Genomic DNA, 27,138 nt, shown 5'->3' with positions numbered 1-27,138 from the left:
ACCATTACAATAAAAGGGGAGTTTATCTTTTTTTTTGGGGGAGTGATATGTGCTTAACTTTCTTGCTCATTATTCACGATTTATTCAGGATTATCCTGAAGTGTTTAGAAATATATTCTATTATTTGTGATAAAAGTGACTCAAATGGCAATACATTAATTTGTGCCCAATATAAATGAATGATATATAATCTGAAACAACCAAAAACAAACAGCATGCATCCAACCAATTATAGTCACAAGCTTGATGTCATTGCATGCTATGAATATATTACCAAATACTAAAATGTTTACTACTTTAATACACAAGTGAATTGGTCCCAATACTTTTGGTCCCCTAAAATGGAAGGACTATGTACAAAGTGCTGTAATTTCTAAACTTTTCACCCGATTATGGATGAAAATATCCTCAAATTAAAGCCGGCAGTCTGCACTTTAACCTCAACCATTGCATAATTTCAAACTACAGCGCCAAAACAACAAATTGTCACTGTCCCAATACTTTGAGCTCCTGAATATATTATTGTGGAAACTCACTCTGGGTCTCAACTTACTGTTGACAGTTTCAATTTGTACAATTTCAAAATGTTGTGCATCAGCAGTTTTTCTCATGTCAGTCACTGACAGTCACTCAATTAGGCCATGTCAGACAGTGGGGTAAAGTACTTTGAGTATCTGTACTATTTCTATTTTTTCCCCCAACTTTTCCCCCACTACATTCCTAAAGAAGATCATTGACTTTTTACTCCATTTTCCCTGACTCCTAAAAGTACTTGTTACATGTTCAATACATAGTACAGAAATGGTCTAATTCAAACAGTTATAAAAGAGAATATCCCAACTGCCTCTGATCTGAGACTCACTAAATGTCAGTGTTGGAGTGTGCCCCTGGCTATCCAGGCTGTATCACATCCGGCCGTGATTGGGAGTCCCATTGGGCGGCGCACAATTGGCCCAGCGTTGTCCGGGGTAGGCTGTCATTCTAAATAAGAATTGGTTTTTAACTGACTTTCCTAGTTAAATAATAATGAAATAAAATCCATGAATAAAAAAAGTGTGCTGTCTAGGTTGCTTAATATAAGGAATGTGAAAATATTTATTTTACTTTTGATACTAAAGCATATTTAAAACCAAATACTTTGACTTTTACTCTAGTAGTATTTTACTTGAGTCATTTTCTATTAAGGTATCTTTACTCAGTATGGCAATTGGGTACTTTTTCCACCACTGATGTCAGCAAAAAAATGATTAGATTGGTAAATTAGTCTAGCGGCCAGCTATACTTAGTAATTATGGTAGAATTACTGGCCGGGTGACCCCCAGAGAATTTGTTGGTCAGTCCTCCTCAGATGTATTATAAACTCCAAACATTTCTCACAACTCTGTCAAAATGTGTAGAATTGCAGGAAGTTACAGCGCCTTCTGAAGGTATTCCCTCCCCTGTTTCACAGCCCCATTTCAAATGGATTCAATTGAGATGTGTCACTGGCCTAAACACAATACCCCATAATGTGAAAGCGGAATTGTTTTTAGAAATGCTTACAAATTAATACAAAATTAAAAGCTGAAATGTCTTAAGTCAATACTATTCAACCCCTTTGTTATGGCAAGTCTAGGAGTGAACATTTGTGACCGACTGGCTCAAATCGGTCTTATGTAGCAAAATTTGAAAGTGTTTTTTTTTTTACATTGGATAAAAGTAGACTCAGAGCTACAAAATTATATATCATACACTACAGTTGAGGAACAATGGGGAAGTAATTTTGCTTTGGAAGTTGATAAACTTGTTAACTCACTTTTGAGAAAATGGCCTTTGAATGTTTTGGTATCTAGTGAAGGGTTAGGGTTAGTCTGTCTGCACCCATTCAGCATCGTTCACACCCTCTTAAGCTTTAGCCCCACCCATCTTTAAGGGTTGATCTGAGCATTCTGTACTAACAGCAGTCAAGCACCCAAGCTGACTTGCTAGCTACTTCCAGACACAAATGAGAGAATAGCTCACTGATCATTACTCACCCTAGCAGAGCTGGTTGGGCTGTTATGTTATCCAGAGCGTTAGTGACTGCAACTGTGCTGCCAGATACTGTGCAACTGTCCCATTCATAAATTCAGAGCGTTTCGCACTCGGAGCGTACACTGGACGCCCCGCCCCGGCCCGAGGAGTAGGGTTGATCCGAACATTCAACGGCAGTCAAGCACCCAAGCTAAAGTTGGCTAGCTACTTCTAGACAACCATGAGAACACCCCACTCTGACCATTTTACTCACCCTAGCAGAGCTGGTTAGACTGTTTTCATGTTATCCAGAGCATTGGTAACTAACTGTGCTGCTGGCAACAATTTCATTATGCTTTTTTGCAGACTTTTACAGACACAAACCATATTCAACGGGTGTTGAGCGTTCGTTAATTCATCAGTTATTCTGCAGTCTGGCACAATTCAGATTAGTGCTCTGAAATCAGAGTAGATGGCCAGACTGAATTTACGAACGCACCCGAAATGGTTACTTGCATAGTGGAGTCTTTTGTTAAGACATGTAGCTAGCTAGGTAAACAAAGAACCATAATCCCAACTCATGACGTTACTACCCTGCATTCATCCAATTTTGCTTAACAAGTCACATAAGTTGCATGGACTCACTGTGTCCAATAAGTGTTTTAATATGATTTTTTTTTATGGATGTAGGTACACAGACCTGTGAGCAAATGTGGCCCCTCATGATGAGTTCAGATTTAGTGGCCCCCACCCCCATCAAAGTTGCCCATCCCTGGTGTAGAGTAATACTTCCCAAACCTCTCCTCAGGGACCACCAGATTTGTTGGTGCCCCGAATTGGCACAACTCAATTGGTGATAGTTGACTAATTGAATCAGGTGTGCCAGTTTAGGGCTACAACAAATATGTGAAACGTCCAGTGGTCCCTGAGGAGGGAGCTCTGAAACCCCTGGTGTAGTCACTCAGGAGGTACAGGTTGTTTTGTTTGCGGAACACAAGCGGACTTCACCGTTGACCCTCTTTAGAATGTGCTTACTACATACAGCCTTAGTTGTTTTAGTGGGGTTGTTAGTTGCTTCTACAGCCTTCATGATTGTCTCAGCCATGTCACCCAGATCTGTTTACATTTAAGTCATTTAGCAGACGCTCTTATCCAGAGCGACTTAGCATGGAGAGTGAAGAGGTGCATTTGAACAATGCACACATCTCAAACTGTAGCTGGTTTTCTTTTATCTAGATATTAATACAGCTCCAGTCATTACAGTCTTAATGTTCTGGGTTCCAGAGTGAATATTGAGTAGCAATACAGTCATTTTCTGTTAAGGAACTGTTATAAACCTAATTCTTATTTCTAGCATTAGTGTGACCTGTGGATATTTGAGTGAATGGCTGCAGTGAAGCTTCCATGTGCTGGAAAGGCTCTTTGTGCTCGTATCATGTGAGCGGGGAAAGGTCAGTAGGTGAGGGCATCTATGGTTACACACAGCTGAATATAAACAACAGGTAGACAAGGAGATGAACATCGTCATTTTGAAACAGAACTCAAACAAAATAACAGCTAAATAAAATGGAGGCGAAGTAGGTAGAGAGCATCTTTTTGTTTTCCATCGAAAAACAGTCCGATTAGAAATCAAACAAAACAAACCAGAAAAAGACGTTTCAAAATGAAACATTTGAGAAAATCGGGTTTGAAACGCAGTCTTTTTTCTTCTAACTACACATATACTGCATAAAGTATAGAGATAGAAACATAGGGTCTCCGTAGCGTGTAGCATCACGTACACTCGAGTATCCCATCTATTCTCACACGCAGACTAAACTGTACAACAACACACCTCCAAAGTGAACACTGGACAGAGGATTGTCTCATCTGTAACACTTGCTTGGATGCTGAGGCAGAGAAATAAGAGATGCAATTGTAGGTCAGAGCAGGTCTACAGAAAAGTGCATAAAGAATCACACATTTGTCTAAGGGGGAGAGGAAACCTTGGGGGAGGAAACCTTGGGGGTTCAGAGGTTCACCCTGAATTTCCCCCAAAACATATAGTTTACGCTCCCATGACTGGGCAGAAAAATTCAACAATGTTACATCTTATGAAGACATTAATATATACCATTTAATCATTATTATACTGAACAAAGATATAAACCCAATATGTAAAGTGTTGGTTTCATGAGCTGAAATAAAAGATCCCAGAAATGTTCCATATGCACAAAAAGCTTATTTCTCTCAAATTTGTTCACATCCCTGTTAGTGAGCATTTCTAATTTGCCAAGATAATCCCACAACACAATGCCACAGATGTCTCACGTTAAGAGAGTGTGCAATTAGCACACTGACTGCAAGGATGTCCATTAGAGGTGTTCAGAGAATTGAATGTTAATTTCTCTAACATAAGCCGCCTCCGTCGTTTTAGAGAATTTGGCAGTGCATCCAACCAGCCTAACATCCGTAGACCACGTGTAACCACACCAGCCCAGGACCTCCACATCAGGCTTCTTCACCTGCGGGATCGCCTGAGACCAGCCACCTGGACAGCTGATGAAACGGAGGGGTATTTCTGTCTGTAATAATGCCCTTTTTTGGAGAATAACTCATTCGGATTGGCTGCGCCCTCTGCCCAGTCATGTGGAATCCATAGATTTAGGGCCTCATTTATTTATTTCAATTGACTGATTTCCTTATACGAACTGTAAACTCCGTAAAATTGTAGCGTTTATATTTTTGTTCAGTGTATAAAATTGTCTTGTTAAGTTATTGATTTTCTGTTAATATTTTTTCGTTCTTAATATATTCACAAGATTGGTGGTTGTTTCACTATCATAGCAGAGTCTCACTTCAGATAGCGCGATGGCTTCTGACGCGAGACAATGCTCCCATCGTCTTTAGTTTGTTATTCCTTGAGTTGGTTAACATTCAAGTAGGTAAAAAGGGCGGATGATTCTGGTCAGTCTGGGTGCTGAGGGAGTGGGTCAGAGGTACTTACGGTCACCCAACTCACTTTACAGAATGCACACAGAAAGAGCCCAAAGTGCTGTCCACACTGACCAGGCCGTACAGTAAAGACTTCTGCATGTTTCTTCCAGTATCAATGTCTAGTGTTAGTCAGGATGTCAGTCAGGGCAAGCCAGTCTCCTAGGTTAGGTTAGGCCTGTCAGAGTGGACTAGCCCCTGTGCATGTTGACCAAATGGGGTGGAGAGGACCAGGCTTCGCCCTGAGTACAAAGTGGACCCAACCAGCACTGTGTGTGGTTCTGAATGCCTACGGTCCAACTGGGGTGGAGGGGACCAGGCTTCGTCCTGAGTACAAAGTGGACCCGACCAGCACTGTGTGTGGTTCTGAATGCCTGCGGTCCAACTGGGGTGGAGGGGACCAGGCTTCGTCCTGAGTACAAAGTGGACCCGACCAGCACTGTGTGTGGTTCTGAATGCCTGCGGTCCAACTGTGGTCTACTGAGATCCAGAAACAAGGGCTGGTCTGAACTTTGCTTCCCCACATATCATTATTATGCATCTGTACAGGTCAGTTGAAGTCGTCCTGCAAGGCACATCCCCTATCCACCTCACTCCAACACTATCCTCACCTCAAGACCTCCCTGCACTCAACAAGCCTCTACTACCAATTGCCCTCTTGACACACAAACCAGAAAAATTATTAGCATTGTTAGACTCTAAACTAGCTTGAGTGCTCTCCCCAATGTACCTGCTCCAGTAAGCTATGCGCTTATTTAGGAGAGACAAGAAGAGAGGGCAAGAAAACGAGAGAGAGCGAGAGAAAGGGCTCCGAAGGACTAATTTTCAATGAGACAGCTTCTTTTTAAACAACTTTAAACCATATCCCCAAAACAAACATTGATTTCCTGTCTACCAACCCCTCTTCCTGTGTCGTGCACCCCTGAAAACAACCCAACTCCCCATCCCAAAAAAAACAGGTGCTTTTGGGACAATTTGCTTTAGTTTTAGAAAGACAGGATTGAGGGACTGGAGGTGGGAGAGATGACAGTCCCTGGTCCCTCTCCTGTTTAATTTCTCTGGGGTCTCTTTATGCCATCCGTCCACGTCGGCCCATCTCTCTCTGGGATTTCATCTTGGGTCAAGGGTCAGAGGTTAACCATTCAGCATGTAGACCACTAGCTCGTAGGTACACATCATGATGGCGGTGTTAGGGATCTGGCGCACAAGGTGGGTGGTGAGGCCGCGGTACAGCGCCCGGTAGCCCTCTTCCTTGGGAACCGTGGTCAGAGTCTGGAAGAAGGAACGGTACTTGGTGCCTTCCTCCCGTAGCCGGGTCCGGATCACTTCTGTAAAGAGGGGAGAGGAGCACGCTCATTTACTGGCGATTCAAAATAAATACTTTCCCAATACTAGATTCCATACTGGACTTAAATATAATTTACTCTCACAGTAACATGGTCTAAGGTGCACATGTGGGCTCCCGAGTGGCGCAGTGGTCTATGAGGGGTTGGTTTGTACCTGGTTTGAATCCAGGCTGCATCACATCCGACAGTGATTTGGAGTCCCATAGGGCAGCGCACAATTGGCCCAGCGTCATACGGGTTTGGCCGGGGTAGGCAGTCATTGTAAATAAGAATTTCTTCTTAACTGACTTGCCTAATTATATAAAGGTTAAGGACAACCAATATTAACTACAGGTGCTAACTAGTATAAGGACAACAAACACACGACTGACTACAAACCACCTATCCTCTACTCAGACCACTCCCACCCTCCTGCTCCCAGAACACACTGCTCTCACCATGGGGGTAAGCGATGGACGTAGCACAGGTCTTGGAGGTGGCGGCGGCGAGCATCATCCCCACAAAGTCCGAGGCGTCCTTGGACGCCTCCTCCTCCTCGTCCATGTGCTGCGCTGCCTTGGCCTCCAGGATGCGCCGCTTGATGCTCTCATAGATGACAAAGTGTATCACAGTCTCTGAGATTCCAGCGTAGGACGCTGACATTCCTCGGTAGAACCCTCGCAGGCCTTCTGTCTGGTACACCCGCCGCAAACACTCAAACGCATTCATGGGCTTCTCCCCGCGGTTCCTATGAAAAGACGGGTGGAATTGGGATTTACCAATGGTACAACCGACACAACATCCTAAATCCACCTCTAGCCACTACCTACTCAGACGTTTGTGTTTACCTGGAGTCCAGCTGCATGCGAGTCTTGATGAGCCAGATCGGGTTGGTAGCTGTGATGGCTGTGAACCCTGAGAGGAAGGACAAGAGCTCACATTTAGACACACTTTACTTAATAGACTAAACACCACTAACACTTAGTGTTTGTCTACCAAGCTGCAGAACAAAACACTGTTCAAAACGATCAGAAAAAAATGTCCGGTTAAATTAACTGTCTCAATTTGACAAGGCCAAGGATATCTGTGTCGTGACCGCATGTGTGATGTAACGTGTGTGCATGTTAGTGTGTGTAAAGGTTACACTCCCATAATAATCAGTGTTAGGCTGCTTTTGCCCAGCAGTCATGTTGACACTGATCTCAGGGTTATTCCTAGCTCTGCAGAAGCCACTTGGCTACACAGCTCTCTGTATCACATAACTACCATGTACCAATGAGCTCTACATATCTCTCTACCAATGGCAAACAGGCGTCTTTTCTCACCTACCTGTCAACACATCAGCCTCTTACCAGGGCCAGACTATTCCCCTCTCCTGTATCACAGAGAGAAGCCGGTTATGTGGCAAAACTAGTTCTACAGGTAGCAGCACCTCATGGCATAGCCACTAGAGGGGGTATTTGAGGCGTACATGGGCTTACTAAATAAAGCAGAGCCGACCTTGACTAGACTGGCGGAAGGACCAAGCCATGCTGCTCAGAGGGACAGGGTGTTAACAGAAACCTGTCAAAAACACAGTCGCACGTTGGCTCTGGTTCTCCATTACAGAAACATGCAGTGCTCTTTCAAAGCCCAGCTGACCTCAATTCTAAAAGGGTAGAAGCCAGTAGTCTAGGCTACATGACATATTGCATTCCTCTTAGGATCACTGTGTCACTGGACAGAATTAATCTTCTAGAGAGACTATTTCCTCATCTAGAAAAGGTGTGTGTGTGTGTGTGATACTGTACAAGTTGGGAGATTTTCCAATATAATTTTATGATAATAGGCATGCTTACTTGGGGAACGGCCATGGGAAACGCTCTGCATTACATAGGCCTAACAGATTTTGCAGACGGAACGTCAACAATAAATAGACTTTATTCTACTCCCTTGCCTTTGGAAAGAAACACATCATCCTAATAACATGCACAATGAAAGACAAAGAGGTACGCCTTATGTCAGAAACTAGTTTAGCCACTAGGCTAGAGGATTAGGTCATATGGGGAGCTGTCACATGAAACAACAGGCTGAGAGCTGCTGGGCAGATATACTGTAGCGCGAGACTAGAATATAGAAACCTAACCCTAGAATAGGAAGGTGAGGTAGGGGACCTCTACAGAACTAGTCAGTCTGCGTTGGACTGGACCACCACTGACCCGGTCAGATCCAGTCCTCTGGCATGTCTGACCAACACAGAAGTGGTCACATCACATGACACTCCAGGTTAGGCTATCATCCAAATACTCACAGAAAATTGTATGACTGAAAAGTATAACTACCAATGAAAAGTCTAGAAATAAAACTGGAAAAAAAGAGTACATGTATAGTGTTAGGAAGTGGGTGTGGTTACCTGCCAAGCCAGCAGATACCATGTGGACCTGTGTGGAGTCCGGCTGAAACACTCCATTCAGTCTCTCTTTGGCACTGGAGTACGCAGCAAAATAGATGGCTCTGGAAGAGGAGACAGGGGCCAGGGATTAAACAGAGGAAATGAAACAGCACAGGAACCATCCCTGGTGGGGAATCCCTTGTCCTGCCAAGGAACTTATGACAAACAGTAGAAGGCCACAAATAAGAAAATAAAGTATTGAATGTTATGGTTGGGCAACATCTTTACTGCAAAACTAATTAGTCTCTCTCGTCACCCACGTTATGTAAAGAACAACAGCCTCTTATACATGTAAGCCACTCGTCTTCTTCCAGCAGCAGTGTAGCTAGTTAATGACACAACATTACTTAACACACTAAACTGTATTGTCCAGCTAGCTACTAATCTGACTGGGCTCATTATGAATAAAGCCACAACGACTGGGCTGATTAAAAGGGGTGTAAAGGTACATGTATTCCTACTGAACCGTTGAGGACCTTGGTTCGGTCAACACTTGAACCCGAATGAACACATATATATATTTTTTTATAAACACTTAAAACACTAGGCCTATAGGCATTGCCTACGCTGCGTTGTATGCCCCAAGTAAATCTGGGGAAAAATAAAAATAAATAAATCAGGCTATTCTGTTAAAACGACTAGAGCCTTACGCACACGTTGGAATCAACATTTGAACCTTAATTTCCACATTTCAAACAGTCTTTTTTTGAGGTGGTGAGTGCTGGGGGTGGATAAACCAGGAGGATTCTCCATCATTGTTTAAATCTCTAGTTTGGGAAAATGTTGGTTTCCCAGTAGATTACAATGGCAATTGCCAGAGTTGTGGATAAAATGTTAACAGTAAGTCAATGCTCAATGAGAATAACCTATGCAGCTGCTAAAACCTCAAACATGTTGACACATTTACATACGTATTCAGACCCTTTACTCAGTACTTTGTTGAAAACCCTTGGCTAGACACTACAGACTCAAGTCTTCTTGGGTATGATGCTACAAGCTTGGCACACCTGTATTTGGGGAGTTTCTCCCATTCTTCTCTGCAGATCCTCTCAAGCTCTGTCAGGTTAGATGGGGAGTGTCGCTGCACAGCTATTTTCAGGTCTCTCCAGAGATGTTCGATCGGGTTCAAGTCCAGGATATCTCTCTCGAATGGCCCCGTAAACAACAGCTGGTGAACGAAATCTAAGGAAGTCTCTAGATTTTTCCTCGCCTGAAGTAGAGTATATTGTGATAAACTGCAGACCACACTACTTGCCCAGAGAGAGTTCTCAGCTATACTTTTCGTGGCTGTTTATTTACCACCACAAACATATTCTGGCACTAAGACCGCACTCAGAAATAAGCAAACAGGAAACCACTCACCCAGAGGCTGCGCTCCTAGTGGCCCGAGACTTTAATGCAGGGAAACTTAAATCAGTTCTACCAAATCTCTATCAACATGTTCACCTTTTTGGGATAGGGGGTAGCATTTTCACTTTTACTCTGTCCCAGATGCTAATATATGCATATTATTGTTAGTATTTGATAGAAAACACTGAAGTTTCTAAAACTGTTTGAATAATGTCTGTGAGTGTAACAGAACTCATATGGCAGGCAAAAACCTGAGAAGAAATCCAAACAGGAAGTGAGAAATCGATTTTCAAAACAGTGCCTATTGAAATCCCAGTGAGATATGAATGAGGATGCACTTCCTAGGGCTTCCACTAGATGTCACCGTCTTTAGAAACTGGTTTAAGGATTCTACTATAAAGGAGGGGCTCATAATAGCTCTTTGAGTCAGTGGTCTGGCAGAGAGACTCGGTCTCATAACGCGCGCTCCTGACAGAGTATGCTCTGGTTCCAATGCTTTTCTTCAGTGAAATTCTCCGGTTGGAACCTTATTGATGATTTATGTTAACATCCTAAAGATTGATTGCATACATCATTTGACATGTTTCTACGGACTGTAACAGAACTTTTCGAGTTTGTTTGGAGGAAATGCTCACGCCTCATGAAGATGGATTACTGGGCTGAACACGCTAACAACAAGTGGCTAAATGATGGGCTTTATGGAACTTAGTCATTTATTGTCGAACTGGGATTCCTAGGAGTGCCTTCTGATGAAGATCAAAGGTAAGTGAATATTTAGTGTTTTTTTCCAGAATCCTCTGGCTGTTTTGGGTTCTGAGCACCGTTCTCAGATTATGCTTTTTCCGTAAAGTTTAAAAAAAATCTGACACAGCGGTTGAATAGAGGATAAGTCTATCTTTTATCAATGTTTATTATGAGTATTTCTGCAAAATCACCGGATGTTTTGGAATCAAAACATTACTGCACGTAACATGCCAATGTAAACTGAGATTTTTGGATATAAATATGCACATTATCGAACAAAACATACATGTATTGTGTAACATGATGTCCTATGAATGTCATCTGATGAAGATCAAAGGTTAGTGATTAATTTGATCTATATTTCTGCTTTTTGTGACTCCTATCTTTGGCTGGAAAATGGCTGTGTGTTTTTGTGACTTGACTCTGACCTAACATAATCATATGTTGTGCTTTAGCTGTAAAGCATTTTTGAAATCGGACACAATGGGTAGATTAACAAGATGTTTATCTTTCATTTGCTGTATTGGAATTGTTAATGTGTGAAAGTGACATATTTCAAAAAAATATTTTAGAATTTCATGTGCTGCCTTTTCAGCGGAATGTTGTCCTCAAGCGGAACCCCTGCCCTAGAAAGGTTAAATGTGCAACCAAAGGGAGAAAAAAATTCTAGATCACCTGTACTCCACACACAGAGACGCGTACAAAGCTCTCCCTCGCCCTCCATTTGGTCAATTCGACCACAACTTTATCCTCCTGATTCCTGCTTTCAAGCAAAATTAAAAGCAGGAAGCACCAGTGACTCGGTCTATAAAAAAGTGGTCAGATGAAGTAGATGCTAAACTACAGGACTGATTTGCTATCACAGACTGGAACATGTTCCGGGATTCTTCCGATGACATTGAGGAGTACACCACACCAGTCACTGGCTTTATTAATAAGTGCATTGAGGACGTTGTCCCAACAGTGACTGTACGTACATACCCCAACCAGAAGCCATGGATTACAGGCAACATTCGCACTGAGCTAAAGGGCAGAGCTGCCGCTTTCAAGGTGCGGGACTCTAGCCAGGAAGCTTACAAGAAATCCCACTATGCCCTGCGACGAACCATCAAACAGGCAAAGTGTCAATACAGGGCTAAAAGATTGAATCATACTACACCGGCTCCGACGCTCGTCGGATGTGGCAGGGCTTGCAAACTATTACAGACTGCAAAGGGAAGGACAGCCGCGAGCTGCCCAGTGTAATGAGCCTACCAGACGAGCTAAATCACCTCTATGCTCGCTTCGAGGCAAGCAACACTGAGGCATGCATGAGAGCATCAGCTGTTCCGGACGACTGTCTCCGTAGCTGACATGAGTAAGACCTTTAAACAGGTCAACATACACAAGGCTGTAGTGGAGCAGGTTGAGAGCTTCAAATTCCTTGGTGTCCACATCAACAACAAATTAGATTGGTCCAAACACACCAAGACAGTCGTGAAGAGGGCACGACAAAGCCTAATCCCCCTCAGGAATATAAAAAAAATGAGGCATGGGTCCTGAGATCCTCAAAAGGTTCTACAGCTTCAACATCGAGAGCATCCTGACCAGTTGCATCACTGCCTGGTAGGGCAATTGTTCGGCCTCTGACCACAAGGCACTATAAAGGGTAGTGCGTAAGGCCCAGTATATCACTGGGGCTAAGCTGCCTGCCATCCAGGACCTCTACACCAGGCGGTGTCAGAGGAAGGTCCTAAAAATTGTCAAAGACCCCAGCCACCCCAGTCATAGACTGTTCTCTCTACTACCGTATGGAAAGCTACTCAACAGTTTTTACCCCCAAGCCATAAGACTCCTGAACAGGTAACCAAATATGGTTCCCCGGACTATTTGCATTGTGTGTGTCCCCCAACGAATCTTTTACTCTCTGTTTATCATATATGCATAGTCACTTTAACTATACATTCATGTACATACTACCTCAATTTGCCCGACCAACCAGTGCTCCCGCACATTGGCTAACCGGGCTATCTGCATTGTGTCCCACCACCCGCCAACCCCTCTTTTTACACTTCTGCTACTCTCCGTTCATCATATATGCATAGTCACTTTAACGATACATGTACAGACTACCTCAATAAGCCTGACTAGGCCTGACTAACAGGTGTCTGTATAAAGCCTTGCTACTATTTTTTAATGTCTTTTTACTGTTTTTTATTTCTTTACTTACACACCTTTTTTTTCCTCGCACCATTGGTTAGAGCCTGTATGTAAGCATTTCACTGTAAGGTCTACACCGGTTGTATTCGGCACACGTGACAAATAAACTTTGATTTGAGGACATTCAGAGACTTGTCCCAAAGCCACTCCTGCGTTTTCTTGGCTGTGTGCTTTGGATTGTTGTCCTGTTGGAAGGTGAACCAGGACCCCAGTCTGAGGTCCTGAGCAGGTTTTCATTAAGGATCTCTGTACTTTTCCCCAGTCCTGACTAGTCTCCCAGTCCTTGCCACTAAAAAACATCCCCAAAGCATGATGCTGCCACCACGCTTCACTATAGGGATGGTCCTCCAGACGTGACTCTTGGTATTCAGGCCAGACAGTTCAATCATAGAGTCTTGTTTCTTATGGTCCGAGAGTCTTTAGGTGCCTTTTGGCTAACTCCAAGCGAGCTATCATGTGCCTTTTAGTGAAGAGTGGCTTCCGTCTGGCCACTCTACTATAAAAGGCCTGATTGGTGGAGTGCTGCTTATCCTTTTGGAAGGTTCTCCCATCTCCACAGAGGAACTCTGGAGCTCTGTCAGAGTGACCATTGGGATCTTTGTCACCTCTCTGACCAAGGCCCTTCTCCCCCAACTGCCCAGATTGGCTGGGCGGCCAGCTCTAGTAAGAGTATTGGTGGTTCCAAATGGCCACTGGGTTCTTGGGGACCTTCAATGCTGCAGACATTTTTTGATTCCCTTCCCCAGATGTGTCTCGACACAATCCTGTCTTGGAGCTCTACGGACAATTCCTTAGACCTCATGGCTTGATTTTTGATGACATGCACTGTCAACTGTGGGACCTTATATAGACAGGTGTGTGCCTTTCCAAATCAAGTCCAATCAATTGAATTTACCACAGGTGGACTTCAAGTTGTAGAAACATCTCAAGGATGCTCAATGGAAACAGGATGCACTCAAGCTCAATTTTGTCTCTCATAGCAAAGGGCCTGAATCCTTATGTAAATACAGGTATCGGTTTTTCTTATTTTATACAAATGCAAAAAAAAAGTCATTATTGGGTATTGTGTGTTGATTGCTGAGGATTATTTAATCCATTTTAGAAGAACAAAATGTGGAAAAAGACAAGGGGTCTGAATACTTTCCGAAGGCTCTGTATGTTTATAGCCACGGATATGTGCCCATTCTCGGTGGTTGATAAGAATAGTAGGTTTCAGCACCTCGTGAAAGTGCTCGAGCCACGTTACAAACTTTGCCCTTTCGAAGGGTAGTACCCGCTCTATATATAAAGCAAGCTAAAGCCAAAGTTGTCATAGAATTGGCAAATGCACCCGTGTTGCACTTACTACCGATGGCTGGACCTCCAGGTCTACAAAGAGCTACTTAACAGTGACAGCCCATCACATTAGCAGGTAGCCTAGTGGTTAGAGCATTAGGCCAGTAACCGAAAGGTTGCTAGATCAAATTCCCGAGCTGACCATGTAAAAATCTATCATTCTGCCCCTGAACAAGGCAGTTAACCCACTGTTCCTAGGCAGTCATTGTAAATAAGAATTTGTCTTAATTAACCTGTTCAACCTATGGGGGCGCTATGTCATTATTGGATAAAAAGACATGCCCGTTTTAAGCGCAATATTTTGTCACGAAAAGATGCTCGACTATGCATGGAATTGACAGCCTTGGAAAGACAACTCTGACGTCTCCAAAACTGCAAAGATATTATCTGTAAGTGTCCCAGAACTAATGCAACAGGCGAAACCAAGATGAAGTTTCATAAAGGAAATGCCCCAGATTCTGAAGGCGCTGTGTTCCAATGTCTCCTTATATGGCTGTGAATGCGCCAGGAATGAGCCTGCGCTTTCTGTCTATTCCCCGAGGTGTCTGCAGCATTGTGACGTGTTTGTAGGTATATCATTGGAAGATTGACCATAAGAGACTACATTTACCTGGTGTCCCGCGTGCGTAATCTGTAGGTCCATGCGCGTTCCATTTCTTCAGAAGAGAAAGTAAACTGCCGTTTTAATGACTTATTATTATTATTTTTTCCTTACCCAAACGTGATGAACAAAACGCAGCGATTAGTCGACACAAATAATATTTTTTGTAAAAACGGAACATTTGCTATCTAACAGAGTCTCCTCATTGAAAACATCTGAAGTTCTTCAAAGGTAAATGATTTTATTTGAATTCTTTTCTGTTTTTTGTGGAAAATGTTGCATGCTGAAATAGAGGCATAATCCTATGCTAGGCTAATACTAATACTGTTACACAAATGCTTGTTTAGCTATGGTTCAAAAGCATATTTTGAAAATCTGAGATGACAGTGTTGTTAACAAAAGGATTTTCATGAATAGTTAACGTTGTGTTATGCTAATGAGCTTGCGGATAGATTTACACAATCCTGGATACAGGTTTTTTTTCGTAGCTAAACATGACGCAGAAAACGGAGCGATTTGTCCTAAAGAAATAATCTTTCAGAAAAAACTGAATTTGCTATCTGAGAGTCTCCTCATTGAAAACATCCGAAGTTCTTCAAAGGTAAATGATTTTATTTGAATGCTTTTCTGGTTTTTGTGAAAATGTTGCCTGCTGAATGCTAACGCTAAATGCTACGCTAAATGCTACGTTAGCTATCAATACTGTTACACAAATGCTTGTTTTGCAATGGTTGAGAAGCATATTTTGAAAATCTGAGATGACAGTGTTGTTAACAAAAGGCTAAACTTGAGAGCAAATAGATTAATTTCATTTCATTTGCGATTTTCAAGAATAGTTAACGTTGCGTTATGGTAATGAGCTTTGAGGCTGTAGGCACGATACCGGATCCGGGATGGCTCGACGCAAGAAGTTAAAATCAATACACAGAAGTATATATTTTTAACATGCATATTTAGCTAAAATAAATCCAGGTTAGCAGGCAATATTAACCAGGTGGAATTGTCACTTCTCTTGCGTTCATTGCATGCAGAGTCGGGGTATATGCATGGGCCGCCTGGCTCGTTGCGAACTAATTTGCCAAAATTGTACGTAATTATGACATAACATTTAAGGTTGTGCAATGTAACAGGAATATTTAGACTTATGGATGCCACCCATTAGATAAAATACGGAACGATTCCGTATTTCACTGAAAGAATAAACGTTTTGTTTTCGAGATGATAGTTTCCGGGTTTCAACCATATTAATGACCTAAGGCTCGTATTTTTGTGTGTTGTTATAATTAAGTCTATGATTTGATAGAGCAGTCTGACTAAGCGATGGTAGGCAGCATCAGGCTAGTAAGCATTCATTCAAACAGCACTTTAGTGCGTTTTGCCAGCAGCTCTTCGCAATGCTTCAAGTATTGCTCGGTTTATGACTTCAAGCCTATCAACTCCCGAAATTAGGCTGGTGTAACCGATGTGAAATGGCTAGCTAGTTAGCGGGGTGCACGCTAATAGCGTTTCAAACGTCACTCGCTCTGAGTTGTTCCCCTTGCTCTGCATGGGTAATGCTGCTTCGGGGGTGGCTGTTGTCGATGTGTTCCTGGTTCGAGCCCAGGTAGGAACGAGGAGAGGGACGGAAGCTATACTGTTACACTGGAAATACTAAAGTGCCTATAAGAACGTCCAATAGTCAAAAGGTATATGAAATACAAATTGTATAGAGAGAAATAGTCCTATAATTCCTATAATAACTACAACCTAAAACTTCTTACCTGGGAATATTTTAGTCTCATGTTAAAAGGAAACACCAGCATTCATATGTTCTGAGCAAGGAACTTAAACATTAGCTTTCTTACATGGCACATATTGCACTTTTACTTTCTTCACCAACACTTTGTTTTTGCATTATTTAAACCAAATTGAACATGTTTCATTATTTATTTGAGGCTAAATTAAATTAAGTTAAAAGTGTTCATTCAGTATTGTTGTAATTGTCATTATAACAAAAAAAAAACAAGAAAACAAAAAAATTGGCCGATTAATTGGTATCGGCTTTTTTTGGTCACCAATAATCGGTATCAGTGTTGAAAAATCAATAATGTCGACCTCTAGTACACACACAAGTACTAGGCCTAATCTCTTAAGTCTTTTTTCAACAATTAGCTACCTGTAAGTCTAGATGCACATTTTCAAAGTGACAAAGTTTGTGCCTAGCCAGTGCCAGGCTGTTTCTGCTTCTTCAGTAAATTTGTCATGGTCTCACTGTGTTTGGGTAGGCAGAGATGTAGCATTGTTGACCGCAGAGACAGTCCGGCAAACTACAGGTAGTTTATACCTTCAGCCATCGTACATGTTATGTCAAACTTGCCCTGAGTAAAAAAAAACACTAAAAACACTTCAGTACTGACCACTAAAAGCTTATCAGTCACAGTGTGTGGTGTGTTTAGCCTTGGCTATATATTTTGTGTTGTGTCAGAGGTCCAGGTGGTTTGACTCTGGGAGAACTGCATCAGCATCTACCCTGACAGTGTCAACAAAGCACTCTGAACACGCTTAGCACAAGCTCTTGTTAGACATAGCATTAGCTAGCGTCTACCATTAACTATTAGCTAGAGCCTACCATTAGCTACCACTTAGAGACTCATCATCATCATCATCTGCGGGCCAGGGTCTAATTAGCATTAGTAGCAATTTAGCATATAATCTTTTCGCTCCCAGTCCTACAGATGGTTAGCTAACTGGCTGGCTAGAGTACAGAGCTGCAATGATCAGGGCTCTGAGTAGCAGTCATCAGCTTATCTCTCTCATCCAGAACCCCCATTTATCCTCCACAGCGACTGACAGTGTTATGTAATAGCATTAAACAGTGGGATGGACAGCCTGGTGCTGAGCATTAGTGCTGTTTGTCCAGTCTAAAAAAATTAACCAGGAGTAAGATAATCACTGTGATAGTGATTGATTCACAACTCCTCTCTGTAAAAGCACCATTGTAAGATGTAAAATGGATCCCCGTCAACTTGATGACCACAAACACTAGTGACAGAGTATTTTCCACCATAATTTGCAAATAAATTCAGAAAATATCCTACAATGTGATTTTCTGGGTTTTTTTTCTCATTTTGTCTGTCATAGTTGAAGTGTACCTATGATAAAAAGATGAGAGGGCTGTAATTTTCAAGTGGGAGAACTTGCACAATTGGTGGCTGACTAAATACTTTTTTGCCCCACTGTATGCACGTACCACTTTTCATTTAATATCACCAGTTTGGACTATTTTGTGCATGTCCATTACATGAAACCCAAATAAAAATCACAAATCATTACAGGTTGTAATGCAACAAAATAGGGAAAAAATGCCAAGGGGGATGAATACTTTTGCAAGGCACTGTAGCTGTGCAGCAACGCTCCCCATCCAACCTGACAGCTCTTGAGAGGATCTGCAGAGAAGAATGGGAGAAACTCAACAAATACAGGTGTGCCAAGCTTGTAGAGTCATACCCAACAAGACTTGAGGCTGTAATCACTGCCAAAGGTGCTTCAGCAAAGTACTGAGTAAAGGGTCTGAATACATATATATATTGTTTTTATAAACAATCTAATCAATTTTAGAATAAGGCTGTAACGTAACAAAATGTGGAAAATGTCAACGGGTCTGAATATGTTCCAAATGCACTGTAGACATGACTGTAGACATGAAAAGAATGCTGCTCTGTTTTTACCTCTGCTGCATCACAACATGAGCTTGAGACTCAGACGTTGAACTATGACTAGGAACAGAATATGATGGAACCCTTTTTAATCATTAAAATAACTGTCCAGTGTTTCTAGGTTTCTGTGAAATATGACCTATAATGAATTATAAAACTGGTTGTTTGGATCCTGGATGATGATTGGACGAGCAGCGTTCCAAATCGTGCTGTATTGGCGGTCACAAAAACAATTCCATCTGAGAATTTGCCCTGCACCTCCATAAAAATTCTTGTTGCTGTCTGAATTGATGCATTTACTTCAACTCGCACATCATTTCCCCTTGCTTCCAGCCTAGCATATAGTTTGGTATAGTGGGGGTAAATATAAGCCTTGCCTGTCTGACCTCAGAAACAATGTTTAACTGTTGTATATTGATCTCTGTAGTAGCATACATAGATTGAACAGTGCCCAGACGAAAGGAGACAACTTTTTCCTGAGCCAGTCGTTAATCACACATCAACGTCATCATCACAAGTAAACGCCAATAGAAAAGAAGCTCAAACAAACAAAAATGCAGCCGGTGTACTGTCATTCCAGGTTCAATGTCACTGAGTTAGCTGAAGTTGGCTAGCTAGCAAGTGACAAGTACATTATCCAGCCTGCATAGCAACTATGCAAAAGGAATTAACTATTGGGTCTCATCTGTAGCAACATGACCAAAATAACTAACACGATTTGTCTGGACTATATCTTCTGGAGGAAGAATTAAATTGGATGAATTGACTTATCAAAATAACATTTTAATAAAAATACATAATTCATTGTTATTTTAATATGCTGGTAACAGTTTTAGAAAAGCAGTAAGGCAGTGCTATATCATGGTGCCGGACCCACAACGCCATTTACCTGTGACTGTATTCATGATACAGCACTGACACTTATCCTTATTGCTTAATTAAAATAGGAGTTAAATCACGTTCCTTAAATTTCCTACTCTTTGAAATGTGTAGTTGTGTCTAAAAACCACCATTTTGCAAAACAAATTTTAAATGGCACTAAAAAAAAACTGTGTGTGTACTTTAGTGTATTTATACTTGGGATATCGCCTTTCAACATTAAAAGTTCAAAAAGGACGTCTTAAATTATGTCAAAAAGCAACTGTGTTGGTATGGTCTGGGCGTACCCCAATAACAGAATGGTGTGAGCGTATACCGGTCTTGTAAAAATATCCATGCGAGTAGAGTGCTGATTGACCAACTCAGCCAATGAGCCCAACATGACATGTTATATAAGGAAATAGCATTTTTGAAACGGTCTGTTTGAAGTGTTTTTTTTCCCAATTTATGTTTGGCCACAAATACAATAGGACAAGTAAACAACAATATTTGGGTATGAGTTAACAGAATATGAACTTTTAAAAGTGAGATGTTCACTGGACAGTTACTTGAATCACTTTTGGGGCAATTGGTATGCGATATGATTTGGCTCAGCTCCATATACATTCAATTTGAATTACATGTGAATATTCTAAAATCTGTATAAAACAACTTTCCCACCAGAGATGTTTCCATCAAACTGACTTTTTGCAGATAAAAAGCTGTGCATGATGACAGTGCACATAACAATTACTTTTACCCTTAAATTCCCAAATCAAATCAAATTTTATTTGTCACATACACATGGTTAGCAGATGTTAATGCGAGTGTAGCGAAATGCTTGTGCTTCTAGTTCCGACAATGCAGTGATAACCAACAAGTAATCTAACTAACAATTCCAAAACTACTGTCTTATACACAGTGTAAGGGGATAAGGAATATGTACATAAGGATATATGAATGAGTGATGGTACAGAGCAGCATACAGTAGATGGTATCGAGTACAGTATATACATATGAGATGAGTATGTAGACAAAGTAAACAAAGTGGCATAGTTAAAGTGGCTAGTGACATAAGAATGCAGTCGATGATCTAGAGTACAGTATATACATACAGTATATACATATGCATATGAGATGAATAATGTAGGGTAAGTAACATTATATAAGGTAGCATTGTTTAATGCCTAGGGATTATCCTGCTGCTGGGGTAGGCTACAGATCCCCAGACAGGCCTTTTCCTGAAGGTCCCATGTATGACAAATACGTTAAATGTTAAATGGGTTTCCAACCAACTTTACTGATGGTTTTGTCACAAAAACTGTTGCGCTATATAGCAAATGTGTCCACGCTGGTCTTGTCACATGCGATCTAGCCAACAGCTCGCAGATACAGTGCGGGTAGGCTACCTACATTATGAGATTATTATGGATAAGAGCTTTGTATTCTTTGTATTTGTCAAACAGCAGCCAAGCACCGATAATCATGTCACCAGAATAAGATCCTGAATATTTATTGGGAAGGAGCATCAAGCTCATCACCGTCCACTTTCACCACCCCGTGAAGAACATATTATTTCATCTGTAGCCTGATAAACTGCATGCTTCCCGAGTCATAGTGGCAGGACCAACACAACATATCATCACGACTCCAAGTTTACTTCAAAATGATAGTTATTATATCAATATTTGCGCATAATGGCGTTTCCACCACCATTTCTCGCATAATCCATTTTACAGACACAAAAAGATCCCATCATGTCGAATTAACAAAATTGTCTGTCTGCATATATAAACTTGTACCGGTATTTAATGTTTCCATCTGCCCAGTTGTGACCTTTTTTCCATGCGTCAGGTAATTCATCTGCATGAAATGGACTATATAGTTAGTTAGATGGAAATGTGGTTGGTGATATTGTATATCCTGAAATTATGATACAGTACTACAATTTCATTAATCTACTTTTTGTTGTTGTAATGTTAGGTGCTTACCTGGAGGGGGCCACACCCACTAGATTAGGCCCCAGGCCCCTGAACAGAGAGCGGGCTCCTTCTTTCTCAAGAATCAACCTGAAGATAAAAACAGAATTCCCTTACCCACCACTCACAAATATTCACATTCTTTTCACTGAAACTTAAGTGGAATTCATAACAATGAACTAATAGGCTCTGCCGAAAGACTTGCAACAACAACTTGTAGAGAGAAAAACATGATGTATGATAGGAGTGATGGGATATATCCTGCTGCTGGGGTAGGCTACAGATCCCCAGACAGGCCTTTTCCTGAAGGTAGGAGAGAGAGGGGCGCTTTAGGAGTTGGATTTTAGTCCACATGGCTCTGCCTACCAAGGAGACATGGGCCAGAGCAAACAACAACATGGGGTTTTGTGTGGAGGGAGGGATCCAGCAGCCAAACCCCACGAGGGGATAGGGGGTAAACCGGAGGACATGTAAACACCCAAAATAGACCAGCTAATATTTACTCTCTGGTTTCTTGAGACTTTTACGCGTTAGACTACTTAGAACTGTTTACTGTGAAGTTTAATGTGCAAAGCTAGAGGGCAATGACAGTAATAAATCCAAAACAATCTAAACCAATAACACAAGCATAAAGTATAGTATTTGTAATGTTTGATGGTTAACAATAAACATCCCTAGGCATTAAAATAAAAGCCTACGCCTGTTTGATCTTGTGAGCTGATAGACTGTATGTTAGTATGACAATGCTAGTAAATCAAGTTGTGCAGGCAGAACATAATACCCACTTGAGGCAGTGCAGGGGTCCTGGAGGGGACATGCGTGCTACGCTGGGCCCATTGACGGTACTGAGCTGCACCCCAGACACGTAGAGTGTGATGTGGGATGACTGTAGTCTGGTCTTCACCACCTCCAGGGGACAGGTCAGGATGGCTCCTACCGTTCCCCCACACCTAGAAGAGAGCAGAGAGAGAACAGAGGGATGGGAAAGGGTAGAGAGCGAGCGTGTCAGAGCAAACAACCCACACAAACTGATGGAACAGACGTAGAATTGTGTGCTTTTTTGAGGTGGCAGCAAATATTGCTCAGCTGCTTGAGAAAAGCAGCAGACAAACTGTCTATCTGGAAGGTGCTGAGGCTTGAGGATCCGTGTGGAGACTAGGGGAGGCTTGAGGATCCGTGTGGAGACTAGGGGAGGCTTGAGGATCCGTGTGGACACTAGGGGAGGCTTGGCGAGTCAGCACAGTAATGCCCTCCATCTGAGGACAACAGTTCTCGGCTGGAATGAATAAGTGCAATAACCAATACTTTGTGCCCGTACCTTTCACACATCTAATTTGACCTAACACTTTCCAAATGCACACAAATGACTAGGCTACCATTGACTGTGAGTCTGAGCTTCTTTATAGGAACTCATGAATACAACACGGTTTTGAACGCAATGGGAGCGGGATGATTTGAAAGAAGTAGACTAATTTCTATGACTCCTTTGGGGGAAATATGGCGAGTAGAAAGTATGTGTTTATAACCTAGCCCCGAGCAATTGCCCCGTGTTGTATCGTAAACTATGAAAAGACACAGATAAGAGTGTGAATGACAAGACAGTGAGAGACTGTATATGTTCAGCCAAACCAGAGTAGATTACAGATACAGGCCTAACTCTGTTGCTATGATGGTTGATTATTAATCCATACTTCTATTGCGGCAGATACAGAGGGAGATGGCCACAGTAAATAGAGGTGGAACTGAGGGAATCCGACATACACGTCTGGCACATGTGGACTGCGACAGAGCATGAGCACTGTGGAGAACATTAGAAAAGGTAAACAACGGGAGGGTGCAGGGCTAAACTATTTCTTCCTTACCTGGGACCAATAGTCCTATGACAAGCTACTGATGTTATTTTGAAGGAAAGGAGAACATATCTAGGCCTATTACTCAATATGTCTGTCAACTATTGTGTTTATTTATTATGAGTTCAATAAAAAGATAGGAGACAATAAAAGACTTGAGATGCAGCCAAATGTTCTGGAAACCCGCATGACACAGTTACAGGGAAGGGGCTCTCCGATTAAACTCAACGCTACGATTTACGATGGAGTTGAGCAGCGACTACTGTGGGCTGCCTGGATTTCCAACATCACATAAAATTATGTTTTTATTTAAAAACTACCGATTTCAGCACCCAAAGAACAACCCGCATTTACACAGAACAAATACAGCACCCCAAAAATAGTAATGTGTAAATGACATTGTACTGTGTAAATGCAGGCTATTCTTTGGGTGCTAAAAAACGTTTTCTTTTATAAAAACGTAATTTTATGTGATGTCGGGGAACTCCAGCCCTGTTGATTAGGCTACTGCCCATCCTGAACTAACGATAAGAATTCTGGAAGGAATATGGCGGTACACTAATGTATTGATGTCAAGTTACTCTCATACCACATACAGTAGGGGTTTTCCAACCCTCCCTGAGATATTACACAACTGGTTGTCTGAGCTGAAATTGGCCATGTGCATTCGTTTACAAGCATTCAGGAGCTCTCTTGCTCTCTATTCATCCATCTCTGTCATTTGCCATGAGTCTGTGAGCAACACATGCAGGAATGCTTCTTGCCCTGTAGCCTCAAGCTCAGCATGCGCCTTCGCAAACTACAGTGAACCAGCTGAAACGTGAGTCCTGAAATCTTCAACATAATCTTTAAAACACCCCATCTGTTGGTCATGCAATTGTCCATATGAATGTACATAGTAAGAGTCTATATAACAAATCAAGTCCTCATCTAGCCCTTGGTCTTGACTCTCAGTTCCATTACAATACACATAAGAGTCATTGGACAAAGGAGTCTTCTGTATGAGGAAGTTTTGTTAAAAGCCCTGACTCAGTCGGAACATTAACAAGCATCATTGAAGTACAGTTTTGGAAGCATAAGGACCTTATATTTCATATCAGCATCCAGCAAGACTTTTTTCCTTCTAAAAACAAAAGGTTAAATTGATACACACCTATATAGGGTTAGTGTTCACACACTGCCATATCTCAAATGTTACAGCCATGTTTGCTGAAAACATAGGGACCACCTGTGCTAATTAGCTATCAGGCATGATCCAGACACATGGGTGTAATGAAAGAAGGCTGGTTAAAACAGGGTACCGTAAGTGTTTTTTTGCATTTATTAAATTATTTTTATATTATATGAAAGAAGAGGGCTTTATGTTTCTAGAACTTTGTGGTAATTTCGAATCGATTCACGTTTTGGTGGAATATTTGGCTGCCAGAGCCAGGCTACCTCTGAAAATAGCATACCGTGGACCTAAAGGAGTAACGGTAACATTAGGCTCTTTACGAGCACATCTTGGGCTAGCTCGCTACAATGTCGCACTGATACAGTGTGAGCATCATTACTATTTATTTACCATTACAACTTCGGGCTGCGTAGCTAGAATGGTTTAATCGGAGAAGAGTTTCCCCATTGGCTGTGGCAGTTCAGGTAATTTATAGCTGACCATGGTATGACCTTGGAGTGCATTTGTTTTGGTTCTGACGCCGCAACTTGATCAGATGCCTATGAGAGAAACCCCTTATACCTCCGTGAGAGAAACCGGATAGTTTACGGCTTACCATAATGTTAGACCCCCTTATTTCTTTAGTTGCACGATGAGCTCAGTAGTTTGATAGTAAAGGATGCCAGGTAACGTTAACATTAGATAACGTCAGAATATGTGAAATAAGGTCAAAACAATGGCATCCGAGCGCACGTGCTGAAACAAGTGCATCCGCGTGGGTTATGGCTAATAGTCGGACAATGGTAATAACAAAACTCGTATACAATTGAAGAGCTGGCAATGTTGTGGGTGAAAAACTTCTACATAGCACCAGAAAATAGATTTCCCTACCAAAACCAGACAGCTATGTCATTGAATTCAGCTAGCTAATGTTAGCTAGCAAAACAGCTGCTGCAGGCACATCATCATGGATACGTCTAGACTAGCAGCATCTAACGTGCTAGCCAACTAGACATCTTTGCATTTTATATAGCTTGCTAGCATGATGGTAACTAACGTTACACTGGACTGTATTACTAGCTAGCGATTAGCCATGATACTCACCCTCCAGCAAACAGATGAACTAGGGTATCTCTCTGACTCATTCTGTCTCATATTCCCAGGACCCGGACGCAGGGCACCACTTTGGGTCAGGAGACAAGGGGGGCTGACGACAAGGAATGGGTAACTTATTGATCACTAGACCAATGCGCCGTGTTGTGGAGGTCAGTTTCTAGCAAAAGCGAGTATATGTAACGCGTTAGCTACAGTAGCTAGCTTCCCAGGCTAACTGTTGCCTTCTCCTGACTGAAAACTTCGCGGTCACGACAGTGACTTTGCGTCTCTTCCGTGTTACAGGGATATTATTTTGCCATGGTGGATGTATTTTTCTAGTGAATGAATCCAATTCGGTGTGATATACTTATACCCCGACACACCTTCAGCCTGACTCTTACATTGCTCGCCTTCACCCCTTGCCTCACAGAATGCTACAGCGACAGGTCAGAATGTTTATCGTCGAATGGGAAGCCGCAAAACAAAGGCTGTGATTGGCGGATGTGTAGCAGTACAATATTTAATCCCGCCCCATCACTACTTTTTCACGTGATCAGGCTTTGAATGGAATCGTGCTTCGCTACAGCAAGTTTCAAATCAATCAAATACAAATTGTATTGGTGCATACACTATATAAACAAAAGTATGTGGACACCCCTTCAACATAGTGTATTCGGCTATTTCTGCCACACATGTATAAAATCGAGCACACAAGCCATGCAATTTCAATAGACAAACATTGGCAGTAGAAGGGCGTTTCTGAAGAGCTCATTGACTTTGAGCTTGGCACCGTTCCACAGGTCAGTTTTAGGCCCTGCAAGAGCTTCCCAAAAGTGCTTGTATTTTGCATATGTTATCGCAGGTGCAGCAAATGCTTGTGTTTTTAGCTCTAACAGTGCAGCGTACCCAACAATACAAAACAATATACACAAAATGTAAATGAAGAAATATCCGAAGGAGCAATCTCAGAGTCTGGAATATAACTAAATGTATGTATACGAGGGTGTTTATCGACAGTAGGCTATAAATAGGACAGGTGTGTACAGCAGTAGTTCTTTACAGTTTATTTATTTATTTGTAATTTTTATGAAATCTCTTGAGATATACCTCGTTTTCAAGTGTCCGAATGAAAAAAAATGAACCTGCAATACTTAGTAACAATAATAATATGGCAACTACCGTTGAATAATAATAATAACTGTAATAATAAAATAAATGAACATTAGTAGCATAAAACGTTTTATATAACTACTAATAGGCGGTAAAGTTGGAGATTTGCACTTGGTAAAGGGATCTTGAAGAAGGAAGGCTATCACTCCATTTTGCAACGCCATGCCATACATACCCTGTGGACGGTGCTTAATTGGAGACAATTTCCTCCGACAAACAGGACAATGACCCAAAGCACAGCTCCAAGCTATGCAAGAACTATTTAAGGATGAAGCAGTCAGCTGGTATTCTGTGTTAATGGAGTGGCCAGCACAGTCACCGGATCTCAACCCTGTTGAGCTGTTGTGGGAGCAGCTTGACCGTATGGTATGTAGGAAGTGCCCCTCAT

General features: G+C 41.9%; 1 protein-coding gene across 2 annotated transcripts; it reads right to left on the bottom strand.

Moving 5' to 3' along the window:
• Positions 1-281: 281 nt before the first annotated feature.
• Positions 282-27,138, bottom strand: LOC115141966 (solute carrier family 25 member 36-A-like). Of its 2 annotated transcripts, none has more exons than XM_029681404.2 (7): positions 26,926-27,138; positions 22,268-22,432; positions 21,495-21,572; positions 8,683-8,783; positions 7,139-7,205; positions 6,749-7,038; positions 282-6,293 (listed from the first exon to the last, which is right to left on the bottom strand). In XM_029681404.2, exons 2-7 carry the CDS (start codon positions 22,297-22,299, stop codon positions 6,100-6,102), a joined length of 762 nt encoding a protein of 253 aa, XP_029537264.1. In that variant the 5' UTR covers positions 22,300-22,432; positions 26,926-27,138; the 3' UTR covers positions 282-6,099. The 2 variants fall into 2 exon arrangements, with proteins under 2 accessions (XP_029537264.1, XP_029537263.1); XM_029681403.2 differs by lacking the exon at positions 26,926-27,138 and adding an exon at positions 25,590-26,032.

The sequence above is a fragment of the Oncorhynchus nerka genome, linkage group LG14 (assembly GCF_034236695.1).
Source record: "Oncorhynchus nerka isolate Pitt River linkage group LG14, Oner_Uvic_2.0, whole genome shotgun sequence".
Lineage (NCBI taxonomy): Eukaryota > Metazoa > Chordata > Actinopteri > Salmoniformes > Salmonidae > Oncorhynchus > Oncorhynchus nerka.
This window is presented reverse-complemented; position numbering and strand designations above follow the sequence as displayed.

What these genes read in the sequence shown, in the direction of transcription:
- LOC115141966 (XM_029681403.2), bottom strand. Translation starts at nt 25,630, where the DNA reads ATGAGTCAGAGAGATACCCTAGTTCATCTGTTTGCTGGAGG. An exon ending in GGACCCCTGCACTGCCTCAA is followed by an intron (nt 21,573 to 22,267) that starts GTGGGTATTATG and finishes TTTTATCTTCAG; the next exon opens with GTTGATTCTTGAGAAAGAAG. An exon ending in GTCCATCGCTTACCCCCATG is followed by an intron (nt 6,294 to 6,748) that starts GTGAGAGCAGTG and finishes CCCTCTTTACAG; the next exon opens with AAGTGATCCGGACCCGGCTA.